Genomic DNA, 26,297 nt, shown 5'->3' with positions numbered 1-26,297 from the left:
GCCAGTCTCCCACTTACTAAGCAATACATCCCTAAAAGCCAGCGTACAAAGCACCTAGCGGGTGTGTGTGTGTGTGTGTGTGTGCGCGTGCGTGTGTGCGTGCAGGGGTGCAATGCACCTGGTACATGGGACCACAGGGCTAGGCAGAGCTGCGTAAGACTCCAGGAAAGAACCTGACCTCCATCAGTTTAACAATCGCTCGAGCCACAACCTGGAATTGACTCAAACATGTTTATTGAGCTAAATCAGCAAGGCACAAAAGAGGCTAGGAAAGACATTCCCAAAATACAGAAAAACTAATGGGCTCCTTCCATTCAACACAGGCAGTGCCCCTCTCCAATACTGAGGCGAAGCTCCCACCCCTCCAAACAGCAGAAAATAGGCACTCTGCTCAAACAGAGGGACAGAGCCATGGTGCACCAGGAAGGACAGGGGGCTTATGACTGCTCTATCCTAGCAGCATCAGAGAAAGGTCAGTCAGAGAAAGGTCAGGTTAGAAAGGCACAGCCCACCTCTCCTTCCCCTGGGGAAGGGGAAGGGGAAGTGATGATTCCTTTTGCTCCGTTTCCCATTGGCCTTTTCCAAGTGGTCATGTCGTAGAGGTGCGGAGTGGAGATGGGGAGTGGAGATGGGGAGGGACATAGGATCATGTCAGAAATCCTACAATGAGAAAGATGAAAGTAAGATACAGAGACCTAACAACAGACCAAAGGGCAAAGAGATGATTGCAAGGTCCTCCAGAGGACAACTCTCATTCTCTTCCTGTATCACCCCTCCCCCAGCATACCCCTAAAGCCCCAAGGCAGCTGAGACAGCAGGCCAGGGGCTGTGGCCTTTCTTTCCACCTACTTGACAGGCACATGTGCTACCTGCCAGCGTCTCCCAAGGATGCACAACTCCTCTTAACCTGCCTTCCACAGTCTGTTTTGGGGACGCTCACCTCAGTGTTCAGCTCTGTAAAATCTAAGAGGTCCAGCCCGTGCTCACTGGGGGAAGACTGCTAGAGAGAATGGGATCAAAAATCAGAAAGGTCCCTCCCCACTCCCATCACCTGCAAACAACAACAAAAGGTCCCTTTCCAGTCTCGTGACAAGCTTGAAAGCTGGGGTAGGTCCCTGAAGCAGCCAGGGAGGGAAGAGGAGCAAAGTCAGAGTGGGCAGCAGCGTCAGAGTCATCAGAGAAGTGCTTTCTCTCCTGGCCTGCCAACTGAGACCCTTAAATTTGTTCAGCTTTGGAACGAGAGAATGGGGTTTTTCCTGAGGGGACTTTAGGAAAGACTGATAGAGGCCTTGCTGTCTAGTCTCTGGGTTGAACATGTTATCTGGTTTTCCCTTTGAGCACAAGACCTCCACTCCCCTCTTCTACTGTGTCCTTTCTCCACCTTCAAAGAGAAGAGAAGGGAGCAGAACAGCAGCAGACACACAATCCTTTTCTGTTTATAAGGCACCTTCACTTCGTATTTTGTGTAAAAGGTCCATTTTAAAGATGAGGGGATTGAGAGGGGTTAAGGAGCTAACTTGATAAAGTGGTAAAACGGGAAGACTTTTAGGTCTCCTCACTCGAATTGTATGCTTCTCCTACTGAACTGGCAGCATATCCTCCTGAGGAAGCAGGCAGGCAAGGGTAGAAAATGGAGTGACTGGAGGAAGAGGGACTGGGGCAGCCCTCTAAGGAGACAGGAAGGAAGGTCGGCTGTGCCTGTGTGCATGTGTTATGAAGAGACTTGCTGAACGGGCTGCAAGGTTGGAGACTGGGTGACCTTCCATCTCTGTCTAGCTCTAGGACTCCCTTTAATTCTTAGTAGATTAAGAGGCAAAATACCTATAAGGGGACTGAGAGTGTGGGAGTGCTATTCCAGTCCAATGGTATTTAAAATTTTTCCCCCCTATTTCCTTAAAGTCCAAGCAAAGTCAACAGCAACTTACAAACCCTTCCTCCTTTACTCTATGATTCTTTCAAAACATCTTGGGCAGCTTCCAAGGACAAGGCATCATCAGGACAGAGGAGAATCACAATAGTTTCTCTCCCTCACATCTGCTTCCAGTTCTAGAGGGAGAAGGGACTGTTGGATCCACTCACCTTGCCTGTACCTTGCCACTCTTCACTTGAGTCATTCTGAATTTCTAATTCTTCTTCATCCTCTTCCATCAGGCTGAGCCTGGAAACAGTGGCAAAGAGTAGAGGTTTTCAAGGACCCCGGAGAGTTTCTCAGAGGCATCCCAGGGGAACAGGGTGGGCAGTAAGCAGACCAGGGCTCCAGAGTCCCACTCCAGCTTCAATCAAAGCAGCTCTACTTATATCTGTTTTACATACTAGGGTTCCATGTTACACTGGAAGGAAGTGTTCTGTGGTTAAAACAAGTCCACAAAGCACCAGCATAGAAGCAATGAGAAGGAAAGAATCCCCTCACAATGGGTGACATCTGAAGTGAAGACAGAAGATGATGAGAAAAGCTCACCGGGTCAGCCGGCTGCCCAGACCAGGACCCAAAGAGTTGAGTGGAGTCTGGAAATGCTGTGGACTCGAGGACCTTAACCTCTGGGCACCTAAAAGGGGCTGGCTGTTGGGAATGAAGGTGGATCAGTGACAAGGGTTAAAAACAAAGGTAAAAAGAGGAGGTAAAGTGGCCAGCATGAAAGCCAGTAAAAAGCTCAGAGTGGAGGGAAAAAGAGAAAATGTAAAGCTAAACAAAGGGGAAAGGACCGGAGAAGAACCCGAGAATGAGGGGGTGCTGTGGGAGGGAACAACGCAACAGAAATGACGAGACACCAAACTGGGACGTCACAGCCGGGCTCTCCTGGGGCCGCACCCTTGGGTAAATGCCAATTCTGAGCCGCCGCCTTCTTCCATCTCTTCCAATCCCCCCAGGGGCTGCCTACTTTTCACAGCCGTTGAGGTGAGGGTGGGTGTGGGTGGGATACTGTTCAGCTGTAGGCTTTCCTCCTGTGATGCAGAGATGTCCTCTCTGTGCCGCCTGGAGGGGCCTGCAAAGCAGCAGAGGCACATGTTAACTGTAAACCAGGTACCACCACAGACACTTTTAGTTTTTCAAGACCTGCTCAGAATTTGGTAAGGAAAAGTTATAAAAGAAGGGAATGGAAAACCTAGATGGTCTCATTATGACACGACTAAAAACGAGTACAGCCCTATGTACTATAAAAAGTAGGGTTTACAGAATTGTACCAAGGACTTGTCCAAGAAAAGCTCATTACACAGCTTAGAAAACAAGAAGGAAAGAGACATACATTCCACAGATAAACAGTAACATACAAACACGAATGTGAGAGAGGGTTGGAGTCCCTAAGATTGAGAGGTCTCAGTTAATCAATGAAGACATCTGAAATCCTATTCATTCAAGATTTCTGTAGTGAGAAAAAGCTTAGAATGGCCTGAAATGAGGGAGGAAACATGAGGGTTAAGGAGAAACAGAAAAACGGGAGACTGGATTTTTTAGAAGCCAGAAAAAATGAGATAACGGCAATGTCAGCACAGTTCTAATATGAAGGGTAAATGGAAGACCTGGGGCTCAAAATATTAAGGACTCTCTCCTGCAGAGCTCTAGGAAGGCAGAGGAGGAGAAAAAAACCCAAAATGTCTTAGAAAACCTAGGTAATGCTATTTTTAAAACATAAGTCAAATCCATATTAGAATTTGTCAACTGTAAACGTTCATACCCCCATTATCCTCCCTCCCCACAGCCTTGTTTGTACACTGAAACCGGCAACCGGAGAGTGAGCTGCTTCTGGTTTAAGCAGAGGGCTATCGAAACAGGGAAGAGCCACGTCCGTGAGCTGTGTTCCCAGAGAATAAACCTTGGGCCCCCACGTGACTCCTAATCTCTCCAACCTATTATCACTGGTGTAATGTCCACAGATTTAGCCCTGGGACCTCTCCCTATCTCCATCTTCACTGGCTTCCTTAGCCATTCAGGTTCATGACTTTAAGTACCAACTCCCACATCTATCTCAAGTCTGCCTGCCCCCCTCCTCCAAATTCCTGTCTGTCCAACATCTCCACCTGTAGTAACATGGCTCATACTAAAGCCCTGGTTTCATTTCTCACTCACAGCCTTCCCCATCTCAGGTGCTATCAACTCCATCCTTCCAGTTATTAGGCCAAAATCCTTGGAGTCATCCTCAACTCCTTTCTTTCTTACATCTTACATTCTTTCTTATTATGAGGTCCTATTAGTGATATCTTGGAAGTATGTCCAGAATCTGGCCACTTCTCACCATATCCGCTGCTCCCCTGGCTCACACACTCTCATCTCCTGTCTGGGCCCCCACAGCAGCCTCCTCACCAGCTCCTTGGCTTCAACCCCTGCCTCTCCTTCGGTCAGTTCTCAACACAGCAGCCAGAAGGAACCCCTTAAAATTTAAGGCAAATCCTGTCAATCCTGTGCTCAAATCCTCCAATGTTTACCCATCTCACTGTCAGTAAAAGCTGGAGTCTTTATTCTGGCTCGTATGCTCTGGACTCCTACGACCTCTTTGGTCTCATATCCTACACAGTCTCCATTCAGCAATACCGGCCTTCTCTGCTGTTCCTTGAATGTGCCAGAGACATTCCCACCATGGCCTCTGGACCGGCTGCACCCTCTAGTCTGCTATTCTGATATACACAAGGCACCCCCTCTTTCACTTCCTTCAGTTTTCTCCCCTGCATTCATGTTCTCTCCAAGGCCTTCCCCAATCACTCTTTGTAAGACTGCAATCCCCACCTCATCAGTATTTCCCCATCCCCAGTTCACTGCAGTATTCTCAGCACAACTGAGCACAAGGTGCTCAGTAAGTGTCTGCTGAATGAACAATGGAACCAATCTTTTCAGTTTTCTCCTACCTTTACAAACTCTGTTTTAGGCAAACCAATCTATACATCTATGTGCTTTGGCAAAATCTTACCTTTCTATGTTCTGTTTGTGCTCTTCTGCTAGCCCATGATACTCACTCCTCTGTTCAACTTATATAAATCTTACCCATTTTTCAAGATCCGGCTTAAATCCCATCTTCTTGATAAAGCCTTCACAGATCAACTAAACTTAAAATGATACCTTCCTTCCCTGAATTCTATAGCATTCCTCTGTCAAATCCCTGGGAATTTATTACTTAGTGGTGACTTCATAACTCAGATTTTCTATAAATGTATTTGCTTTCTTTTCTATTAGATGGTAAGCTGCTTGAGAATCCTTCATGGCCTCTAAAACACCTAACACAGTATCTCGCATATAGTATGTCCTTAGGTGGTATACAAAAGACATTAAAAGGAATTCATACCCTACCTCACAACACACACAAAAATTAACTCGAAATGGATCACAGGGCTTCCCTGGTGGCGCAGTGGTTGAGAGTCCACCTGCCGATGCAGGGGACACGGGTTCGTGCCCCGGTCCGGGAAGATCCCACATGCCACAGAGCGGCTAGGCCCATGAGCCATGGCCGCTGAGGCTGCGCGTCCGGAACCTGTGCTCCACAACGGGAGAGGCCACAACAGTGAAAGGCCCGCGTACCGCAAAAAAAAAAAAAGGGTCACAGACCTAAATGTATTAGCTGTAACTAGAAAACTCTTAGAAGAAAACACAGGAATTTGTGACTTTAGGCAATAGCTTCTTAAGACATCAAAAGCACATGCAACAAAAAAAATAGATAAGTTGAATTTCACCAAAATTAAGAACTTCTGTATTTTCAAAGGACACCATCAAGAAAATTAAGACAACCCACAGAATGGAAGAAAATTTTTCTGTACCATACATCCGATAAGAGACTTTTGTCTAGAATATGTAAAGAACTCAACAAGAAAAGGACAACCCAATTTTTAAATGAGCAAAGGATTTGAACAGACATTTCTCTGAAGAAGATATACAAATAGCCAATAAGCATGTGAAAAGATGCTCAACAGCATTAGTCCTTAGAGAAATGCAAATTTAAACTACAATGAATGAGATACCAATCCACAGCCACTAGGAGATGGATAAAATAAAAAAGACAATAACAAGTGTTTGCATGAATGTAGAGAAACTAGGGCCCTTGTACATTGCTGTTGGGATTGTAAAATGATGTAGGCACTTTGGAAAACAATTTGGTAGTTCCTCATAAAATTACACATAGAGTTACCATCTGATCCAGCAATTTCAGTTCTTAGGTATATCTCAAGAGAAGTGAAAACCTACATCCACACAAAAACCTACACATGAATGTTCACAGCACCATTATGCCTAACAGAAAGTGGAAACAACCTAAATGTCAATTAACTGATGAATGGATAAATAAAATATGGCATATCCACTCAATGGAATGCTTTTTGGTCATGAAAAGTTATGAGGTACTGATAAATGCTAAGCATGGATGAACCTTGAAAACATGATGCTTAGTAAAAGACACACAAGGCCACATACCATATGATTCCATTTATACAAAATGTCTAAGAATAGGCAAACCCAGAGACAGGAAGTAGATTAGTTATGCTGCCTAGGCTGCGGGAATGGGGAGAATGGCGAATGACTACTAACATTTTAAAATGTACCCTAGGGCTTCCCTGGTGGTGCAGTGGTTGAGAGTCCGCCTGCCGATGCAGGGGACATGGGTTCGTGCCCCGGTCCGGGAAGATCCCACATGCTGCGGAGCGGCTGGGCCCGTGAGCCATGGCCACTGAGCCTGCGCATCCGGAGCCTGTGCTCCGCAATGGGAGAGGCCACAACAGTGAGAGGCCTGCATACCACAAAAAAAAATTTTTTTAATAAAAATAAAATGTACCGTAAAAAGCACAAACATACACCTCAAACTTGTGATTTCTAGGATATTACCACTTAAGATGAGACTATATTTTTAAAAAAAAAGAAAATCAGTTTAAAGAAAACAACTGGTAAATTATAAGACAGGTAGTGATCTGAAGATTAAAAAATCACGAAGGTTATATAAAAATCTTTAAAAATTGGAAAATAACAAGACGTCACAGAGAGGCATCCTAAATGTACAGATTTCTGAGTTCAATCTCTGGTTTTATGATTAGTTTCTATTTAATTTTTCACAGAAGTTCGCTGTTTTTAGTTGGCTAGATAAACCTTGAAGAAAATGAGTACCCTTAATGATAGTAGGTGATTAATGAAATAATTATTTGACCAGACACAAGAGTTTGAAGGAGGCAAAAGCCAATATGCTGCGTATCTAGGTAGTGGCGATCAAGGAAGTAGCACTGAGCACCCTGATACCTGCATTCACAGCACTTTACCTTCAATGCGCCTCTTCTTGGAGCGGGGGTAGCCCTGAGGATTGGCCTCTGCTGTACTCTCTACAGGGCTGAGGGACTGGCAGTAGGTGGTGACTGGACCCCAGGGACGGCCAGGTGCCTGGGAGACACGTTGCAGACACTTTTCCAGGTAGGACAGTCTAAGAAAGGGGTGGGATGGAGAGGCTGAAGTGGTCACAGGCCCTCGCCACACCCTTCTTCTCTAACTCCCATCTTTATCCACCCACGCCCTAACTTACAGCAGCTGCTTGTCCTGATGGAAGAGTCGGGGGGAGAACTCTGAAAGGAGCTCCAGGAATGCCAGATTTGGGGGCTGACTGGAGGAGCCAGCTGGAGGAAGCTCAGACAAGGAGAACCTGATGCCTTCCCTTGGTTGAGCAAAATCATTTTAGGAAGAGAGTCCCTTCCCACTTCCCTCCCAGGGCTGAGGCATCCTGTCCAAGTGCTTCTTCCCCTGGACCCAGCCTGTCTCCAAAGGATACCCGCTCACCAACTCTACTGCGACTCCTCGACATGCTTACCCTCCCCCTCTGAGACCTCACTCCCAGCCCTCCCTGTACCCAGCCTCTGGCTCAGCCCTCTTAGGAAGATTCAAGTACCTTGCTTTCCAACCAATACTTCCTTACTTGTGTAGCATGACCACAAGGTCACGGTTCTGTAGCTGCTGGGGTCCAAAGCTCAAGGCAAACCTCCTGGCCAGGTCCCTCATCTCGATGAAGGCTGGAAGCTCATTCAGGCCCTGGGGCCCCTGTTCCTGCAGCAGTTCTGTGTATAACTGTGTCCAGGAGACATGGCACATTTGGGAAAGGGAGGAACAAGATAGAAACAAGGAAGTATAGCATTCCCTTCTCTGCCCAGAAATCCAAAAGGGCTTGGGACACCATCTGCTATTTTTACTCTTTCTTTCCTCCTAGGACACTGACCCTATTCCTGACCCCCTTGCAACAGAGAGAGGCTTCACCCTGCTCTGTAACAGTAAAAATGTCTGTAGTAACTGAAGGGGTTGAGAGAGAACAGACTAGAAAAAGAATTAAGAATTCCCTATCACTTTATTGTTGGTGCTCCCATGTCCTAACTGACGTGGAGTTTCTATGGGGTTGGGGTGGAAACAGCCCACAGTTAAAAAAAATACTTTTTATGGCTCCGTTAACTGTGAAGGTGACTGTCATGTGGAATAAAAGCCAAAGTAAATCAGAAACTTCCTGCTCTGAAGGATCTCATGTTCTAGACAGCTGTGGGTGGGCTGCAAGGAGGGCACGTCAGGTCTGAGGCACTGTAGGCAGAAGGGCATACCTGCTTGAGGCTCAGCAGCAGGATTCGGGAACAGTGACTTCGGTCAATCTGCCTTGCTCTAGTTAACGTTTCCTTGATAATGTCACCATAGTCATTGTAGAACTGAGGGAAAAGAAGTGGAGAAGATACTGTTTGACCACAGGAAAAAACTATTTCTTTTGTTTTGTTTCTTCACAGCCCTAACCGTATCTCTTTCCGAAACAGCCTTAGGTAGGGAAATGTGAACCTAAGCATAAAACAACTCATACTAGACCATACTTCTAACCAACAGGTACAAAGCCCCAAAGAAATCAGTTTAGGCAAATAAGGGAAGAAACTCTGCCCTGAGCCCATTTCTTGGAGAAGAAGGATATTAAGCCTGCCAGAGCCCAGTGTCATCCAGCACCGAAGCCTTTGCTATTTGTCTCTCCCCACTAGAACAGAAGCTCCAGGAAGAAGGAACCGTTGACTATTTTGTTCACTGAGGTGTCCTTAGTGCCTGGGATAGTACGTACTCAATAAAGAGAAATCAACACAATGCTGGATTGAGGAAATGAGGTATATATCTAGGTATCTTGTGAGGACTGATCCCTCTTCCATTCTTATTTCCCTTTCTTACATTACCCCATTCCATAGACTAGATTCACACACAAAAAAAAATCTGGACAAGAAGAATAAGATACTTTCCCTCCAATGAATTTCTTCCTCCTAACAGTTTTTTCTCCACTAACTATTTACTACTAAAGTCTCTTTTCTTTGTCCTTTTATTCTAAACTATTGGCCTTCCCCCCTGCTTCTCCTTTTAAGCCTGATACCATCATCTCTCCAACCCTCCTTTCTGTAGTGCTACAGAGTCTGCAGCCATGGCCATGCTCAGCTTGGCGCCCTGCTGTACCTTGTTGTAGTGTTTGAAAACATCCGAGGCTGCGTCCATCTCCAGCACCCCATAAAGCAACAGCTTGCAGAACCCAGCCAGGAGGCGGCGCCGCTGGTGCAGCTGCTCTATCTGTAAATGATCCTCCTGGGAATGACCTGGTTCACACCAAGTGCAGAATGGGAAACATCAGAATCACAGATTCAGACCTCCTGCCCTATATGCCTGAGCCCCAGGTATACAGCCCCTGTACCACTGCCCAGTCCTCCAGGCTGGATGAAGACGTGGTCCATGAGGAAGCTGGCCAGCTCAGACTGGAGAGTGGCTTCAGGAATAAAGACAAGGGGCCTAAGGAACTCTCGTCCCCCGACAATCATCTGAGGGCCGAAGATGAGCAGCAGATCACTTAACAATACAAAAGCCTGTCAGGGAAAAAAAGAACGCTTAAAAAGGACAGAATATTGACCAAGACAGAGATTACATTGCCAATTTCCCCTCAGAACGGGGTTTCCTCAGACCACAGGGTCGGGGTCGGGGGGATGACTCACATCCTGACATACGCTCACTTGAGAAAACGCTCACCTGCTCCTGAATCTCAGGATCCACATCTGAGAGGCAGTTCTGGCAGAGTTCACAGAAGGCCACCATCCTGCCCTTCAAATTCAACAGCTGCTTCTGTGGAGACAATGGCTTCAGCAGGGAGAAATGAAGGAAGACACGGACTCCTCCATTCCCGTTCCCCCTACTCAGACCCATATTCACCTGGGAAGCATCTGATCCAGATACGTGGGTTAGTGTCCAGAGAATGGAAAAATAGACAAGAGTCAAGGCTGGTAAGATCACCTGTAACAACCAAATGTGACAAAATGAGGGTCAGGAGTAAGGGGCAGGTGGGGAGAGAGAGACAGACAGGCAGATACACACAAAGGAGGGAAAAAAGAAAAAAGCAGACAGAAGAGAGAAAATGAGATTAGGAGAGACCCAATTCCTTTTCCGGTAGAAAAAAACTGATTCTGGAAGTCTTCAGAGGATTCTATCCTGAGTAGGAATGCCACCTCTCCCTAATTTATTTAAAGTCTCCTAGACCCCCTCAATATTATCCTTGACTTCCCAGAAACCAGAGAGAATAGCTGTTTTCAGGTGCTGGAAAGTACAGTCACCTTCCAAGATTGGGATGGAAGGAACGACACACATGATCAAGATCTCTCTCTCTCTCATCTGCTCCACAGCCCCGGGACTCAAACTGCATATGTGGTGGCCACCTAGGACACAGCCCTTAAAACTCCTCTCCTGCCTCCAACTTGTCTACTTGCCTGGTGAGGAACCTCTCCTGTGTCCACAGCCTTCCGGAGGAGTCGGTAGCAGGGCTCATAGAGCTCCCAGCGAGTTAGGTCATGGGCACTTTGGGGGGCGGGGAGAGAAAAACGTTACACTGGAAGAGAATGAGAGGAATCAACCCCACAGACAGTGGTAGAAACAGAAGAAGGAGCAGGAGGGGAGCTGCTCACTTGTAGAAGGCAGAGAGGCGCTTCAGGGTGGCTGCCAGACTGTACACCTCATCCTCATCTAGGAAGGAAGACTGAGGAAGAAAGAAGGTCCACAGTGGGATTTCCCCAAGAACTCACAGATCCACACCCCCATCTTGGGGCCTCTCCCACACAAGTCTGGGGTGTCCCATCACGCAGCCCCACTTCCAACCTGCAGCAGCTCTTCAAGCTCCTGCTGGAAGCGGTCAGTCAGCAGATCCACAAGTTGGCTGCGGGCAAAGTCCACCCGGCTGAAGAACGTGAACTCCGGATTACACAGCAGATAGAGGGCATGAGCACCAGCCTCAAGCACCGCTGGTTCTGCGTGCTTCACCACCACCTCCTGGAGCTGCTGCAGGAGCAGCTCCAGGTGCTGAGAGAGAAAACGGTGGGAGAAGACCGTGCTGTGGGGGGGGCAGGGAGGACAACTCCTCCGGGAGGGTCTAGAGGTGGGGAGGAAAGAAACAGGGTCGAAAGCTTTAAACTTCAAGCATAAGATGCCTCAGAAAGGGAGGGCTTATTGGTTTTTCTAGAATCCAGGTTCTTGAGAAAAACTGGATACTGGCAGTAGAACCTTTGGCCCTAGGATGAAAGTAGCAAAGTATAGGGAATGTGTCCTCCTCTCTCCTCACTTTCTCCAAGCGCCTGGTGCAGTAGATGTTGAGGTCAAAGTAGTTGAGAAGCTGCAGCAGGGGAGCAACCTTCTCTGCATCAGCTGAGAACTGTGGTGATTGAGAGGGAAGCCTACTTATTACCTGCTATACTGCTAATCTGGAGGCCAGTTCCTTCCACCCGCTCATTCCCAGAGGCTGAGCAGTGGGGACCCTCTACCTTGGCCAGGAGCTGGGGAAGCAGGGGGATGAGGTGCTCAGTCAGCTTCACCTTGTCGTCGGCTTGGATCTTACGTTCTTTGGGTGTTAAGCCCTGGAATTACAATCATTTGGGGGTGGGGGTAAAAGTGTGTGTACATGTATTCCTCTGCCCAACAATTTTATCTTCCCAGGAAGGAAAACTCAGCAGCTCCCTTCAATTTCTTTCTCTGGAAATGGAATTCTTTGAGGGGCAGAGGAAGGAGCACCTGAACCTAAGACTTGAGAATTAGGACAGACAATACCTGCCTGGATTTAATATTGCTAAGCAACCTACCCTGCCCCTCTTGCCATACCTTCCTCCCCGTGACCCGCCCCACAGGCGGGTGACCCTCGGAAGCTTGCCGGACACTGGACACAAGGATTTCTGTCAGTGTGCTCTCCTGTACGTCGCCCAGGTCTGAGGTGGCAGGAGGATGGAAAACAGAATCACAGGGTGGCCACCCTCCATCTCCAAGGACCCCACCACCCCACCGCCCCACCGCCCATGACACCTATGTCTTTCACAAGTCAGGAGAGAAATCTCTCCTGGTTTCCTACTAGGAGATGAGAGGTCCCCTCCCCTGGCTACCAGGTGGCACACACTCTGGTCCTTCTCCAGCAGCAGGCTTGTCAGACTCTCCCAGTCCTTCAGCTGAGGCCCCGCACAGTCCCACAGGCTGTCTACTAAGTATGCAGCGTGGTAATGGAGCTGTGGAAGAAGACAGATGTTAAGTTACTGACGCCACATGTTAAAACTCTAGAAATTGGCTACTAATGAACCATTTCTCTCCTTCCTGCAGTGCCAGCTCCCATCCTTCTCTACCTGAAGGTCTTACGCCTGAGAGCCCAACAGCTCCTTTTCATACGTCACCTCACTCTCCACAAAAAAGGACAGCAGAAGGTGGAAGAAAGTCCTCTGGGAGCGTGGACTTCGGCGTCGCTCTCTCTCACCCACCGTTCTTGTCTCACACTCAGGGCAGAAAAGCCTGGTAGAGGGGACACAGGGAAAGGGCATAGCACGGAAGGAAGTAAGCAGTGCAACAGTTACCATGGAAGGAAGAAACAGTTCAAGGAGAGGATTAAAGAAAAAAGAGGCACAGAGCTAAGGAAAGCCCCAAGGCGTTGAGAAGGGAAGGAGACACCAAGGGAGACTTTATAGGTATGGGGAGCCCTTAGAAAGAGCACCAGCTGATGATGGAGAGAAAACAACAGATGATGGTGTTAAAGGAACAAACGAAAAGAGGCCCACTCACTTCCAGTACAGAAACTCCCCCACAGCAGAGGCCAGGGCTCTGTTAGAGGCATACACAACAGGGTAGATGCTCTCACAGTCTGCCTCTGTCAGCATCCCTTCCATGTTCCTGCCAGGAGAAACGCAGAACAAGCAGGTGGATATGGATGTCGTCCTCTAGCCTCTAACTAAGGCTAGAAACAAAAAGGGAAAACCAACAAGGATTAACTCACAAAGAACTTCCAAATGGAAGAGTGGAAAACAGAGGGATATGAAGAGTTAGGGAAGATAGGAAATTTGCCCCCTGAAGATCCTGCAACTCGGGAGTGACCTCTGTCTTTCAACCTGTATATAAACAAGAGTCAACCTATGATCCGCGGAGGGATAGGACTCTGGAAGGGCCTGCCTGATGCTGAAAGGTAAGTCTGAGATGCTTGCCTCTCCACTTCCCAGGACTCACTTAAGAATAAGTGTTAGTAACCTGACGGCCTCCACTGCCACGTCATACTCTCGGTCCATGACCATGGAAACCAACCGGTCCTGTAAAAAGGAGAACATTGCTCAATAGCTCATTATATCCATCCCAAAACACCGCTTTCTTAGAATCTGAGGGATTCCTAAAGACAGGGTGTAGAAGCAGACACTGGGATATCTATGGATATATAAAAGTAATAGACATGGATAAATGAGGTGGGGAAATGGGAACCACAGACAGAGCCAAGCACAGGAGCACTGTCCCGATTTTACCTTAAAGCGGCTGGTAAAGAGCTCCAGGCGTGCAGTCCAGTCTCGGTTGCCATACAGCCCTTTTAGAGCCTTCAAGCACTTCAGACGGACTTCTCGATGCTACTGAGGAGAAGGGAAATGTGGCTGACTCCTCCTCTACTCACCCTCACTGGGCCTCCATACCTCCCTCTCAGATTACTCATTCTGGGCCTGGGTGTCCTCTGTATCGAGGACTCTGAGATGTCTCAGAGACAATGAACAGCTGTCTTCTCACTTAAAATCCAACAGGATCACAGCAGAATTTAGCAATCATGATTAAAAGGATCTTTTGGCTACCACCCTAGCACTTGCATTACCACCCTGTCAACTTTCTCGCCTTTCCATAGGGAAAGTCTTTCTCCACTCGACTGTGGTTTTGAGGCATTTAATCTCCTAGATATATCTTTCTCTCTCCTAACTTATCCTACCCTCACAAATACTGGGGGAATTTCGAGGTTCAGTGTCTTGATGAGTTGATCACTGACCACTAGTGAAACACCTAAGTGGCAGTACCAGGAAAAGCTGAAGCATCCTAGGGCAGGGAAGAGGACTGACTCAACTCTCACCTTATCATGCAGGGTCCAGCCAATATATTTTAAATAGCTGTCAGTGAGGAAAGAGGTACTGTAGCTTTGTATCCAAGACCCAATCTCCTCAATGCAGATAGCACGGATCTCAGGAAGGACATCCCTAGGCACAGAGAGAAACTGACCCTTATTACCTTCTCTCCAAACTCACTTTCCATCCCAGCAGATATCTCTGTCACAGGAGAATCTATTTTCTTGCCTAAACACCAGGTACTAGGCCTTTCATTTCCTCCTCCCAATGTGAATATTTTAAAAAGTGAACACTTTCTTTCTGTAACCAACCTATGAAATAGTTGAACTTATCCTCCATGCCCCTTTTAAAAACCGATTTTGGAATTTAATTTAGCTGTTGCCCAAACTGCGTGTGTGTGTGTGCGTGTGCGTGTGCGTGTGTGTCTAATTGAGGTACAGTTGATATACAATATAAGTTTCAGGTACAACATAGTGATTCACAATTTTTAAAGGTTATATTCATAGTTACTATAAAATATAAGCTATATTCCCTGTGTTGTACAATATATCCACCTGTCTGTTTTGCTTCCACTTCAAGAAAAGATTACATCAGCTAAAGGGTTCTGGAAAGGCAGAGGTTGAAATCTAGGTAAGAGTGAGACACAAATACTGAGGAAGAAGTTCTTTACCCAGTATAAAACTCCCCTGCCGGGCTTCCCTGGTGGCGCAGTGGTTGAGAGTCTGCCTGCCAATGCAGGGGACATGGGTTCATGCCCCGGCCCAGGAAGATCCCACATGCCGCGGAGCGGCTGGGCCCATGAGCCATGGCTGCTGAGCCTGCGCGAACGGAGCCTGTGCTCCGCAAAGGGAGAGGCCACAACAGTGAGAGGCCCGCGTACCAAAAAAAACAAAAAAACAGAAAAAAAAAACTCCCCTGCCTTTAGCACAGTGTAAGGCACAGTGAAGTGGGCTAGGAAAAGGCTTGCCGAGCTGTACACCCTCAGAAAGGTCCTGCCTTTTGGCTCTCTGCTCTTGTCCTCTCAAGGCTCAAGCCCCAGAAAGATGGGGCAGGGGAGGTCTCAGGCAAAGCTGGAGCAGAAGAATACTCAGCAATGCCTTACCCTCTTATCGTCTCTCCCAGAAGAATTTACACGATCCTTTGTAGGCGGGGATAAACTAAACCTAATTTGGAACATTTGTTGCCCCAGCTGCGCTAGCTGTGGGACTAACCAGATAACTCAGGGTTAGGAGGAGACCTTGTCACTTCTACAGACTCCATAACTGAGGACCAGCCACTTCAATGAGAGGAGCCCAGTAACTCACCTGTACCGATGTACAAAGACACCCCTGAAGAGGGCATTCATCATTCCCTCAATCTCCTCTTGATGCTCTCTGAGCTGGAGGACAGGGAGTAACAGGTCAATCTCTCATGTCCCCCAATAATATAAGGCCACAAAAATATAAGAAAAGCATGACATCCACCTACTTCCTATTAATAGGAGGACACAGTCTGAACCTCTGGTATCCTTTGTTCCCTTTTAAACCTTCTAATTTTTTTTTTAAATTTTCAGGACATTTGGCTTTACTTCCCACACGTTCATAATACTTCTATCTCCCCAAATCATTTTTCCCCCACATGAGAAATATACATCTATAGTAAGGTATGAAAGTTACAGGCCTCTAACTTTCTCTCTCTTTCTATGGATTAGATAACTTGGAAAAGAGTATCACCTACTCATCCACTTGTGACAGTGGACAGGCCGGTGAAATCAGGCAGTCAATAGATACATCTAAAATACAAAGTTGATGAGAAGGGTGGAGTTTGCAAACAAAAGTAATTAAACTAATCAGTCAAAAGCAGCGAAAAAGAAAATGTAGCCAATAAGTTATCAGAATAGAAAAAGGTTAAACCTTCTAATTCTGGAAGAAGCCGTATAGTCAACTAATGCCTCAGAGATTTGTGTTTGGAAAAAATAATATCCCTTCTGTGTCTCATTATTTTGACTATCTTTGGCTATTCAGAGGCCCTAGCTGGTAGTTATACATGTTTTTGACTAACAACAATGGGGAAAAAAGTTTTAATAAATGCAGTTTGACAAAAGAAGCGCAACAAAAAAAGAGAAGGAAGAGATTGTATCAGTGGTTCTCAACTGGTGGCTCCCAGGGGACATTCAGCAATGTCTGTAGACATTTTTGGTTGTCATAACCTGGGAAGGTACTACTGCCATCTAGTGGATAGAGGACAGAGATGCTGCTAAACATCCTGTAATGCCAGGACAGCTCCCTAAATGTCATTGTTGAGAAACCCTAGATTAGATGAATAACAGATAACAAAGAAGCAGAATTACAAGGGAACATTCTTTAAGACAACTGCCCCAACTCTTCAATAAATCAATATATTGGGGGAAAATGCGGGGGGGGGGAGCAGAGGTTCTGTATAAAAGAGACTTAAGAAACACAACAACCCAATGTAATGCATAGTTCTTAATTAAATCCTGGTTGGAATTAACCAGATATAAAAGGTATTTTGGGGACAAGTGGAATATTTTAAATATGAATTGGGATTAAAAATATTAGGGAATCACTGTTAATATTTTTGGATATGAAAATGGTATTAGGATTATGTAGTAACATGTTTTTGAGATGACATACTTAAGTCTTTAGGTTGAAATACCAATATGCCCATAATTTAATACAAAATAGTAAAAAAAAAATAGATGAAGCAAATATAGTGAAATACTAGTTAAAACTAAATTTAAATCTAGTTAAATCTAGATTTAAATTAAATAATCTAGTTAAATCTAGATTTGTATGTGGTGTTCATTCTACCAGTGTTATCTATTTTTCTGAACGTTTGAAAATTTTCATACTTAAAGGAAAAGGAGAGAGGGAGGGAAGGAGGAAAAGTGTGTCATCAGTACCAAATTCTATGTAAATCGAAAAGGGATACTGAAAAAAGGTCATTGGCTATAGGGATTAAGAAGTCACTGGTTTGGGCTTCCCTGGTGGCGCACTGGTTGAGAGTCCGCCTGCCGATGCAGGGGACACAGGTTCGTGCCTCGGTCTGGGAAGATCCCAAATGCCACGGAGTGGCTGGGCCCGTAAGCCATGGCCGTTGAGCCTGCGTGTCCAGAGCCTGTGCTCCGCAACGGGAGAGGCCACAACAGTGAGAGGCCCCCATACCGCAAAAAAAAAAAGTCACTGGTTTGTAGAAAATAACTTGAAAGAAAAAAAATGGGGATAGAAGCTAGGTAGTGAAAGGATTCAGTTGGATATTAAGGAAGTAAGGAAATTCTAAAAGGAAGGATAGAAATGGAGTAGCTCATAGAGGAGAATGAAAGAAGATTCAAGGGCTTATATACATTTATAAGTGGAGAGAGGAAAACAGTGGTGAGGGAGAGATTAAAGACAGAAAGCAAAACGATAACTGATGAAGCAAGAGGCCAGAGAAGTCCAAATAATAGGAGTCACCCTAGTGTATATAATTTAAGATTTGACACAGACCCAGTACACATAAGATTTAAGACATACTGACAGTGAAAATAGCAAAAGAGAATCAGGAAAGTATAGATCATTCTCTAATGATTTAGCATGGAAGATATGTTTGGTGAGGGCTGGAAAACAGTCAACTGGCATAGTTACACATAAGTCCTGCCAACCTCATGGTGGGGGAGGTCTCAGATACTTAGGGGGAATGAGGGGAAAGTCAGTGTTAGTCTCACGATAGACACAGCTGTTTGAAGGTTTAATCAGTGTAAAAGATTTTGTTGGGGTTTATGTCCTCCAGTGGTCTTCTTCAAGTTTAACAGGCAACAAAGCAAGTACCTACTATGTGCCCAGCTAGGCAATTTATTCATCTCATTTAATCTTCACAAAAAGAATTATTCCCTTTTTAAAGGAAAGGAAACTGAAGCTTAGAGATTACATAAGGCCATGGAGCTAGTAGCTAACTGGAACAGAATTTAAACGCAGGAGAGATTGAAAGGCCTGTGTCCTATCCATTTCTTGAACACCTGGCCTCCCGCATCAGTGGTTGGCCTTCAGTACTCCTGTGGTAACCTGCATACTGCACACTTGACAAGAAAGCCAATGCTTAACCCCCTGCACAAGATGCAGGCACAACATTTAAACACCTGTGATAATGAATGCAGACAATGGAAACTGAGCAAAAGTGGAATCATAGAGAACTCTAAAATTTACTCTAAACTAGAAATGCTCTATTGAGCCCACATCCCAGAAACAAAGTGAGCATGCAATAACCTCTGACCGGAGGAGTCTATTAAACTATTGCCAGACTCCATCATTCATGATCTCAAAGCTTGCCTGGGGGACTGTGCCTTAGCAGAGAGAAGCTTGGGGACTGATAAGGTGGGCTGCAGCAGCTGTGATGGAAGCAGCAGAGGAGGGAAGAGGCAGGGAACACTTCTCACCTCTTTGCGTTTCTCCAACAGGCTCTCCAGTCGCTCAGGTGCTCTCTGTCCTGGCCCCTTGTTTCGTTCAGTCTCGTACTGACGTTGATTGTTGTCCTTGTGCAGACTCAGTTGGAAGGCAACTCTTACCAAGGAGGTCATCAGCTTCATGGCTTTGAGTCAGTAAAAATAAGATAACGAGATCGTTAATTAAGTCAGAGAGAGGGAGGGTAGGTTCAAAAAAGAAGGAAAAAAAGGGCAGTGAAAAAGAAAAGCTAGAGCAGGGTGACCCTAAAATCCTAAGACTCACTGTTCTGGAGTGGATTTTTTCTCTCCCTAACTCTTTTGGGCTTCCTTTAATGCTTAGCATATTCCCAGTGGTGAGCTACAAGAAACACGTTAAGGCTGGAAACTATCACTGTAATCCACTCCTTTTTACAATTCCACTAATGAGAAACTGGATGGAGGTTTGGGATAAAAGAAGCATGACCCTGAAGTAAAGAGCTAGAATGCAGGTAGGAAAGAAGATCCAGGACTAGAGAACAGAGGAAAGTTCTACCAACCCCCAAGAGAACACTGACAGAATAAAAGTGACTGCTTACCAGCCAGGGTGCTAGTGTGACGGAAGGCACGGACTTGGGAGTCTGAGAGGCCAGTGAGCAGAGAGATGAGGTTGTCCATAGGGAAGCCATCATAGAGGAGGCTATACTGGCACCGATAGACCAACGTCCTCACAAATTCACAGAAGCTGCCCTGGAACTTCTTCCAGGATGGGCCTGGAGCTATCAGAGGATAGTCTCCTGAGTCCTATAAAAGAGGTTATGAAAAGGATGGAAAAGTTATTACCAGGTCTATGAAGTCACAGGGACTGGATGTCAAAACCCAATAGTATAGTAAAAATGTATCTCTTATACCTCATTTTCAACTCTACAGGCCTATTCAGATAACGTGTATAGGTCCCTTTTGCTCCCAAGAGATTAAACTCCTCTTTCTAAAAGCTATCCTATTTCCCAGAATCAGAAAGAGGAGGATAATGGGCCTTGTATTTTGCAAAAAAGAGTGGCAAGAGGATCCTGGACTGTCTTCCTCCACCTCATTAAACTGTTCTGTTAGCTGCTGGATGATCTCCGAGTTGGACATCTTCTTGAACATCTCAGGGGTCACAGTGCCTGAGAAATGGAGGAGATGAGGTACTTAGAAGGCAAATAACAGGACACCATGACCATTTAACATACACATTTGAAGATGAGCTAGGAAATATACTGAAAAGAGCTTAGGTGGGGAATCAGAAGACCTGAATCCTAGTCATAAATCTGCTGCCATCTAACTGAGTACCTGCTATAAGGCAACCTCTCTAGAAAACCCAAGGGAATCAAACAGTGGAAAACTATGGTTAAAAAAATATTCCAAACAATCAAAAAACAAAGAAAACTATGCCAGATTCTTATAATACAATCTGCAGACGTATAAGACTAAAGTTAGGTCATGGCCTCTGGGGACCTGGGGCCCCACAGCTTCAGTGGAGAAATATGCGATGAAGTGGCTGAGAAATAAGGAATAAGAAAATAAAAGATTATTTCATTTAGAGAAAGGAAGAGTAAAAGTCTGATGGTCCATTTCCAAATTTGTAAACATCATACCATCACAATAGCATGATTATTTATTTTTCTCCAAAGTGTCTTGTCTCCAAACCAACACATTTCCTTACTGGATCTCTTCCCTACTTACCAATCAACAATGTAGTCGGCACTAGTTAAATAAGTGAAATTTTTCTTACGCTTTTCCCTCTCCATTTATTTAGGAAATGCCTAATCCTACACATCTAAAAGGAGGAAAAGTTTTACAATATAGGAGCAAAGGCTGGGGATTAGAAAAGGGTAGGAGTTTCCTCACCTTTACATCCACATGATCGGATGAAAAAGTTAATGAGCTCCAGGAATCCTGCATCCTGGTCTTGCTTGTAGCTATCCAGCCACTCATCTACCAAAGACTAGGAAAACAATGTGGATGATTTCTATTTCTGGCAACATGACAGACTAGAAATTCTGTATAAGCTTTCTAACTGAAGCATCTAAACTTCTGATTAAAATATTAAAACATCTTTTAAAATGTATTGCTAAACCAGAATAAAAGGTAAAATTCCATAAAAGCCAAAAATGAAGTGAAGGTAGCGGTTCTGAGAGATAAGCAAGCTGACTTTTGCTCTGAGGGGTCTCTTAACTACAGACAGTTAGGAAACTAACTTTCTGTCCAGATGGCTGCATGGAATGTAGAGCATAGGAGATAGAGCCTAAGGGGCTTCCAAAAACAGTAGTCCAAAAGGAGGCTCCTGCAAAGAGTCACACCCTCATGAAAGCAAGAATGAGAAATAAACCTATAGGTAAGATGGGGACAGCAAGAAAACTAGCTTGTTATGACCTTAGTGTGGGGTAGAGGGAAAAACAAATTGTCCCTTGAGAATTCAAAACCATAAGCCAGTTCCCATATCTGGATTTGCAGTCAAGATCCACATTACCTCTACAGTCAAAATAACCTCAATCAGATAATTTAATTAAAAGTGACTCTGGGGGCTTCCCTGGTGGCGCAGTGGTTGAGAATCCGCCTGCCAATGCAGGGGACACGGGTTCGTGCCCCAGCCCGGGAAGATCTCACGTGCTGCGGAGAGGCTGGGCCCGTGAGCCATGGCTGCTGAGCCTGCACGTCCGGAGCCTGTGCTCCGCAACGGGAGAGGCCACAGCAGTGAGAGGCCCGCGTATCGCAAAAAAAAAAAAAAAAAAAAAAAAAAAAAGTGACTCTGGAGCATCCTCACTCAACCACCAAAAGCAAACGTAGGTTTCCTCTCTTAACAACCCATCTTCAACCCAGGCCCCAAAGAATTCCAACACACAGAAACCAGTAACAAAAACAGAAAAACTCCGTATATTTGAAAATTTTTAGTTTTTTTAAAAACTAGAAAAATCCACACTATACATCAATAAGGGTCAATCTCAAACAACTGAAATAATTTAAGTCATAGAAAACTAATGAACGACTCATTCACTTAAATTAAGGAAAACACATTCATTGGTGAGAAAATTATAATGAGAGACAAGGGAATGGTTAACAGAAAATTCATTCTAGTAGTTATCTCTGGGTGGTGAGGGAACTGGGGGAGTAAGGTGGAGGGAGGATACACAAGGGTCTCTACAGCACCATTAAGGTTTCATTTCTTGAGCTGGGGCTAGAGGCCTGGGTGATCACTGAAAAAAAATTTTTAAGCACATATATGCCTTTCATGTTTTTAGATGGTAATTACAATAAAATTATTGAAAAAGAAATGTAAGAAGAGAAAAAAGATATGTGGGGAGGGAAAAAAATTAGGTATAACTGTCGAAGTGGAGCTAAAAAGTGACAAGGGTGAACAAGTTGCCACCCAAATCCAAGCTTCTCCTCTACATTATCCAATGCCTTTCCTTGTCTCCTCCATCAATCAATCAAGGCAAAATCTATTCTGTTCTGTGATACTATTAGGAAAGGAACATTCCCTCTCATGTAAGATTCCCCTTACATCAATCCCTCCAAGGATTCACTCTGTGGTCTTATCTGCCTTTCCTGATACAGGTTATGTTCACTAAAATGTCTACATTAAATCAAGTTTGTAAGCACTTGTACTTATCTTTCCACCCAGCGAGGGGTAAGATGGTATCAAGAAACAGAGATGAGACACTCTGTTTTACCTGCATGTCACTTTTGGCAGCTTTCACAGCCTCAAAGAGATCACTGGCTGGTGGCTCTGACTCTTTCTGACCATGAGCACGTACCATTTGGGACCCCTTCTTTGGACGTTTTGCCACCTAGTAAGCATAAAGAGATCACGAATATCTTTAAAAAGTGAAAGTGACATTAACGCTCAGTCTCATCACACAGGTAGGCTTAAGCTGCCAATTCCACAGCAGAGTTTGAGTTACTGACTCAGATTAGAAATAACTGATTTTTATATTGTAAACGTTATTATTTCTAGCCTCTTGTCCTTTTAAAAGTCCCTAAGCCCCATTCCTGTTCCTCTATACCCTAATACCCTCTTCTCTTATTCTTTGCTCTTCAAAATCTGTCTTCTTCCTACTTCTGTCCCTTAACACTTTTTAAGCCTTGTCTTTTCATCAAGCATATCAGCTGACCTCTTCTAGGTTTTCTTTTGCTGCTTCCCAGACCAGGTTCAAAAACAGAACAAAACTGACTCACTGGGGTTGTTTTGAGTGGTCGTTTTGCTGCTCTCTTCTTTACATTTCGTCTCAAGTTGTCTTCAAAGTCACTGCCTTCACCAGCTGACAAAGATTCACTATCCCTGTGAGGGAGTGTGGTTCTGCTTAGATACAACACCCTAGTCCCTATATATAAAAGGGTAAATGAATTATAGTTTCTTTTTGTCTCTAACTTTACATCCCTCTCCATGAGAAAAATATATTCAGATTTTAAGAAGAGATGAGCTTACTGTTGCCAGGAAGTAGGGACAACGTCTTAAGGGAAAACTTTCACTTGAATAAAGCATTGGAGATGAAGAACTGAGGTAGGTAAAGGACAACCCTTTCTTAATATCCTCTCTGAATAAGAAAATCAAAAGATATTCACATTTAAAAAAAGATATTCACATAAGCAGTGAGGGGATCACTGCTGAGTAGAGAAAAATGGCTCAGTAAGTCATGTATTACTAATACACAAACCAGAGATTAATACGTGCCTGGTGTTAAATTTTACCTCTTGAAAACAAATTCACGTCTTGTTGATTAGGGTTAAATTTACAAAATAGATATAACCTGGTGCCAAACAGCTGCACTGACAAATAGAAATGATTCAGAAGAGACCAATTAAAATTACCATGGGATACTCTTATAACTGAAGTATAACCTTTAAAAATTGTGAATCATTATGTGGTACACCTGAAACATACAATATTGTATATCAACTATACCGCAATAAAAAAAATTACCAGGGGATAAATCAGACCTTGATTAATTTTTTCCTGGAAAGATTTTTTTAAAACCCAAGACATACTCATACAATCTTCCAGAATAAGCTCATAAATGCCAACAGCTACGGACCTCTTTATAAAACCCCAAACAAAAGAACTACAGGACACCAACTAAAAAGTATACACTAGTTTTCAGGTACCAAATAAAGAACTCTTTTCCCTTTCCCCCATCTGTGGGCCCCCACCGGAGGCTGTCCGTGAACACACAAAAGTGTTCAAGAAAGGTTCAGACAAGTTGGATGATGGATTCAGAACAGGATGGATTATTCTCGACGCCTCCAACACGTAGGGCAGCTGAAACCCAGCCTGTTCTGAACCAGTATAGCATCTCCTGGCTTTTCATAGTCACACACGTGTTGCCACTTTACCCGTCTGTTACATGAAAATGAGAAAAGCTGCGGACAACGCAACCAACCCCACTCACCCCTCCGATGTCTGGTCCGAGTCCCTGTCATCGCAGGGCACAGCGACAGACGAACTAGAAGACGCAGACATGCTCCTCGGCCCAGTCCCCACAGCTCTGCGCAGCGGGGAGGACCCACTGCTCGGGGAGGAGGAGCTATGGGACTGGGAGGACGACGACCGCAGGGTGGCCATGGTGGTCCAACTGCGGGAGAGAGAGAGAAGGGGTAAGGCTTCCTGTCCCACCACGTCTCCATCCGCAGCCCTGACGACCCCCCTTGTTTCCAAGGGAACTGCTTTGGAACTCGGGGAGTGGGGGACCCACAAAAAAATAAGACGGAGCACACACTGTAGATCAACTACAGGTCAAATTAAAAAAGAACAGCACAGCTTCTATGGTTTCTCCTGGGATAAACCATAATAGAAAAGAATATTTTAAAAAACGTATGTGTATATATAACTGAGTCACTCTGCTGTACAGCAGAGACTAGCACAACACTGTAAATCTTCTATTACTTCAACTGAGAAAAAAAAAAAAAAAAAAAGAGACGGTGGGCTTCCCTGGTGGCGCAGTGGTTGGGAGTCCGCCTGCCGATGCAGGGGACGCGGGTTCGTGCCCCGGTCTGGGAGGATCCCACATGCCGCGGAGCGGCTGGGCCCGTGAGCCATGGCCGCTGAGCCTGCGCGTCCGGAGCCTGTGCTCCGCAACGGGAGAGGCCACAACAGTGAGAGGCCCGCGTACAGCTAAATAAATAAAAAAAAAAAAGACGGAGACAGTCCCGACCTGAGGCATCAGGGCGTGAAAGACACCACGGCCCCAACGCCGACCTCCGGTTTGGGGTCACTCCCCAAGCACCGAGGAAGGCACACACCAGGGCAGCTTAAAACACACCCCTCTCCCCAGGATTCGGAGTTAACTGCCAGTGAAAGAAAACCAGCTCACAGGGTGCAAACGAGAAACAAGAACCGCCCCCCAACCCCCCCCACCCCCACAGAAGCACCTAGACTTCCATTTCTAAAAGGCTAGAACGGGACTCCTCAAGGACCTGGCTGTGACGCGCTTAACGATTTGGGGCTAGAGGCGCCATCAGAACCAGGCCGGAAACGCTGAAGGAGTCACGGAAAGCTCGCATTCTCCATTTTTCCAGAAGAGGGGATCTCTACTCAACGCTGGGCTACGCTATTTGAGCGGAGGAGCCGTCTAACCGCTCAGGAGAGCGACTATCAGCCTTTGGGTCTGGGATTCCTGGCCACTGTGGAGGAGGGTATGGAAAAGGGAAAGTCCTCTCTCAGGGCCAGAGTGTGGGGGAGGGCGACCGCCTGGGTCAAAGGGGAGCCTCACTGTCTGAACCCGGAACAGCGACTTCTGGCCGAGCTGCGTTGAGGAAAAGTCACCACCGCGGGTCCCTTGGGTCTCTGTGGTCACCCTTCCCCACGAGCCCCACAGTCCGGCACGGGCGCCCGCCGCTTCCCTTCTGGGTGGCAGAAGACTCCAGAAAAACGCGGGAAGGCGCGGGGTGTGCGGTGCGCAGGCGCGAGCCCAACGGCTCGTCTCAGGGCGGGCAAACTGTCGCGAGGCTTGGGCGCGTGCGAGCTCGTGCTCACCACGTTCCAGTCACGGCGCTCCGGCAGCCTCGTGCGGCCACGAGCTCTTCAGCGTGCCGCCGTGTCACGTGGGCTCCCGCGCGCTGGCCACCTGCTTTAACTCGGCTCCTCCCGGCCCCGCCCCAGCCCCGCTCCTCTGCCCCCAAGTTCCCCCCCCCATTGGCCGGGTTTCACACTGCACTAGTAAGAGCTCCTTTAATCTGGCTTCATCAACTACCACACGCTGGGTTCCACCCGGGCCCCGCCTTGCGAACCAAATAGCCATGCCCCCGAGGAAGGCCACGCCCTTCCCCCAGCCTCCTTAGTCCTGCCGAGTCCCGCCCCACTGCCGAGCTTCCCCAGTACATTGGCTTAATTTCTCCCTTGACCCCGCCCCTGAGTCCGGCTCCTTACCATCATTGGCCGGGCCCCGCCCCGGGCCCCGCCTCCTGTCCGGCTCCCGCTCCCATTGTCTCGGCAGATGCCGCCTAGTCCAGCGATCGTGCTCCGTGTTCAGTTTTCGGAGGTCGCGCTCTTTCTCTGGCCGGCGGGGCGATCCCGCGGCAGAGAACCGGCTTCCTGAGTTCGGGCGGC

At 46.2% G+C, this 26,297-nt stretch overlaps 1 protein-coding gene across 1 annotated transcript; it reads right to left on the bottom strand.

Moving 5' to 3' along the window:
* Positions 1-602: 602 nt before the first annotated feature.
* Positions 603-24,314, bottom strand: STAG3 (STAG3 cohesin complex component; the record flags this gene model as incomplete). The annotated part of the gene is given in 34 exon segments (XM_082670383.1): positions 603-660; positions 941-1,000; positions 2,080-2,181; positions 2,183-2,207; positions 2,459-2,560; positions 2,810-2,984; positions 7,225-7,382; positions 7,482-7,610; positions 7,869-8,017; positions 8,536-8,637; positions 9,410-9,546; positions 9,642-9,810; positions 9,971-10,063; positions 10,151-10,231; positions 10,702-10,789; positions 10,897-10,967; positions 11,087-11,287; positions 11,547-11,636; positions 11,746-11,838; positions 12,080-12,183; positions 12,369-12,474; positions 12,637-12,751; positions 13,019-13,126; positions 13,457-13,536; positions 13,744-13,842; positions 14,328-14,451; positions 15,624-15,697; positions 18,731-18,882; positions 19,312-19,516; positions 19,802-19,878; positions 20,603-20,699; positions 22,426-22,539; positions 22,931-23,033; positions 24,142-24,314. Coding segments are annotated over 34 exon segments (3,765 nt in total). The 3' UTR covers positions 603-651.
* Between the last annotated feature and the right edge of the window lie 1,983 nt (positions 24,315-26,297).

This window comes from Grampus griseus, assembly GCF_964374135.1.
Source record: "Grampus griseus genome assembly, chromosome: 14".
Classification (NCBI taxonomy): Eukaryota; Metazoa; Chordata; class Mammalia; order Artiodactyla; family Delphinidae; genus Grampus; species Grampus griseus.
This window is presented reverse-complemented; position numbering and strand designations above follow the sequence as displayed.